The sequence below is a fragment of the Populus euphratica genome, unplaced genomic scaffold (genome assembly GCF_000495115.2).
Source record: "Populus euphratica unplaced genomic scaffold, PopEup_1.0 scaffold14.1, whole genome shotgun sequence".
Lineage (NCBI taxonomy): Eukaryota > Viridiplantae > Streptophyta > Magnoliopsida > Malpighiales > Salicaceae > Populus > Populus euphratica.
This window is the reverse complement of record NW_011499876.1, coordinates 166,275-169,099: the sequence shown is the minus strand read 5'-3', so window position 1 is coordinate 169,099 and position 2,825 is coordinate 166,275. Positions and strand designations below refer to the sequence as shown.

The 2,825-nt window shown below is 37.2% G+C and overlaps 1 protein-coding gene across 1 annotated transcript; it reads right to left on the bottom strand.

Moving 5' to 3' along the window:
- Window positions 1-415: 415 nt before the first annotated feature.
- Window positions 416-2,240, bottom strand: LOC105128354 (protein SENSITIVE TO PROTON RHIZOTOXICITY 1-like). Its single transcript, XM_011029968.1, has 2 exons — window positions 941-2,240; window positions 416-650 (listed from the first exon to the last, which is right to left on the bottom strand). Exons 1-2 carry the CDS (start codon window positions 2,149-2,151, stop codon window positions 644-646), a joined length of 1,218 nt encoding a protein of 405 aa, XP_011028270.1. The 5' UTR covers window positions 2,152-2,240; the 3' UTR covers window positions 416-643.
- Window positions 2,241-2,825: the final 585 nt, after the last annotated feature.

Below are 2,825 nucleotides of genomic sequence, written 5' to 3'. Positions count from 1 at the left end.
TGTTGTCTATTGTTTGTTTGTTGTCCTCTAGGCTTTAATTTATATTGAGGGGCTGTTGAGGTGGAAAGAAAAATTAAATATTAAAAGATTCTTAAATTCTTTACTTCTTGAATGAGGATCTCAAAATTATGAAACTTTGTAATCAAAGATTAATTTAATTTCTTTCTCAAACTGTGTAGGATTTCTTCCTTTCCTTATCGACTTCAATGATATGTATCTAAATATCTTCATTAGATCTTTGCATGTAGTTCAAGTCAACTACATGCCAATATGCCACGCTATGGAGTGTATGTATATAAAGTCTTATCATGTCGAGCAAGCACATTGAGCTCACAATCGTTAATCTTTAGAGTTCATGTGTTTTCAAAGGGCATGCTGATATATGCTACATTTTTCATCACATCATGTAAACTCATTTACATGAACACGAACAAGCTAACATTGATTCTCCAACAAAAAAAAAAAATAATTCAAATCTAACACCGCACCGTCATATATGGATATACAATATGAGCTTGTCGACATCAATTGCAACTACTGATCTCCCACGCCGAGTCATGCATGTCCAAGAAATTACAAGGCCATTTTCTGAAAGACATGAATTCCCGCAAAGGAGCAGGGTTCCATGCATATAGTTGCTTCATCATCCCCTAAAATATAGCAAGTGTACATAAATAAAAGATGATTATCACCTTGGCAAGACAAAAACATGTGAAGTCTAGTAGTACTCTCCATAAATACATAGCACGAGAAATCTAATTAAAATATGAATACGAACACGTACAGCACTAAATACATGTTTTTTCTTGAATTAAATGTGCCTATATAGCTAGCCATGATACAAAAATGGTGTGTTTATTAATCTCTTTTTGTATATTACGTAGGTAATTAAGGTCATGTATAACCAGAAGAAATTAAGAAAAGCCTATATATTACTTACCTATCATGATCTAGATGCATTTGCATTGCCTGGTTCTCGAATTTTTTAGGCCTTGTCAAGCCACTTATAGCTGGAGTGTGCCCAAAGAACAAGGCAACATGACCCATAAGCTTATCTTTCCTTGAGAATGTTGTACCACATGAGCATAGCCACTTGAGATCCCCACAGTGCTTCTCATGAGTCCGTAGATCAGACAGCACCGAGAATTGCTTCCTATTGCAACGCTTGCAAACATACATCTTGGGGCAATGGCTCCTCTTGTAATGATTTTTTACACAAATCATGGATTTCAGTGGCTGGAACTTGGCGTGTTTCCTGTTCCACCGACACCCTTCATGTGGACACGAATATTTTCTAGGCAATTTCATTGAAGCTTCTTTATTTTCTGGCGTTGCAGTTGGATTGTTCTTCATCGGATTGCTCAAAGCTGCAGTAGTCTTGTATTCATCACCATGGGCTCTCATGTGCATCCTCAAATTAGCATCACGCTTGAACCCTTTGCCACAGACTTGGCAATAATGAGTATACTTGGCTAATAAATCGGCTGCATCCAATTCGATGATATCATAATTCTTTGGTGATTGCCCTTGTAAAATACCTTCACCCCCTTGAGACAATATTTCTCTCCTAATATCAACCCTATTATTGCTGCTAACATGAATTCCTCGAATATTCTCATTAGTATTACAGTTATCATTATAGTTATCACTGCACCAGTTAAAAGATTCGGGAGAGAAGAAGCTTTGCCCTCTTTCTTCTCCGATGTTACCAGCATGGTGGCCACCAAAATTTGGTTGTGATAACAAGGAACTTTCTTCAGCCTTGCAGCCACGCGGCTGGTGCAAGTCATCTGTGTTGATATTGTTGCCTGAAATATCGTTACCAATACCCATCTGTTGGCATGTGAACATCACTGAAGATGCAGCGACAATTATTTCTTGAATCATGGTGCTCATGTTGGCTAAAGCTACCGAAGTTGACTTATCTTCAGGTTGGCTATGATCAGGTGCGATAAGGATGCTGATCAACGACTCCACTTGATGGACCTTGTCTTTGAGAAGGGAGAGATTGCAGAGAAGAGAATTTGAATGAGTCTCTGAGCTGGAACTTGCTTCACGAGTTGAAGAAACAACATCTTCTGTCACAGCTTGATACATATGAAAGCCTTGTGAGGAGCCACCAGGGAAGCAAGAGGAGTCCCCTGAAATCATTTTCAAGAAAACTAATTGCTTTTCTTCACCAATCTACCTTTAGTATCTAACCTTTCTAGATTGGATCATGGATCCCTTTAGGATAATGTTTATTATTGAACAAGAGGGATTATATAAAGACAAAGGGCTAATTAAGCTTCAAGTCAATTCGAGCATTAGATTCATCCCCACGTAAGACCTCCCTCATATCTTACCAATCTCACATTGAGACAACATAAGAAAGAGGTTAAGAGAAGTTGGTTTGTAATTTGTATTAAAATATAGTAGTAATAAAGAAATCACTTACTTCGTATATGGACTTTCTATTATATATATCTCTTACATGTTGACATTGTATTTCCATTTTCTCTTACGAATTGTTTGCTGTAATAGTTATCATATTAGATTGCGTTTTCTCATCATCATTGTTTTTTTTTTTTTTTCCAAAGACTAAATTAGCTGATTAAAAAAGTCATTTTCTTGGCGTCAACCTCCACGCGTGAGTTGAAATGTTCAAATTAAAATTAATGGGTGCGCGCGCGCATGATTATCTTCACTAGGTAGGTAGGTAGATAGCTAGCTAGCTAGCTAGACCAACTCTCTTTCATAACATTGTGCCTTCTAACGTTATCCCATCCCACAGGCAAATGAAAATTTAGTAGTAATTAACAGCATATATTAGCCGGGCAAAACAC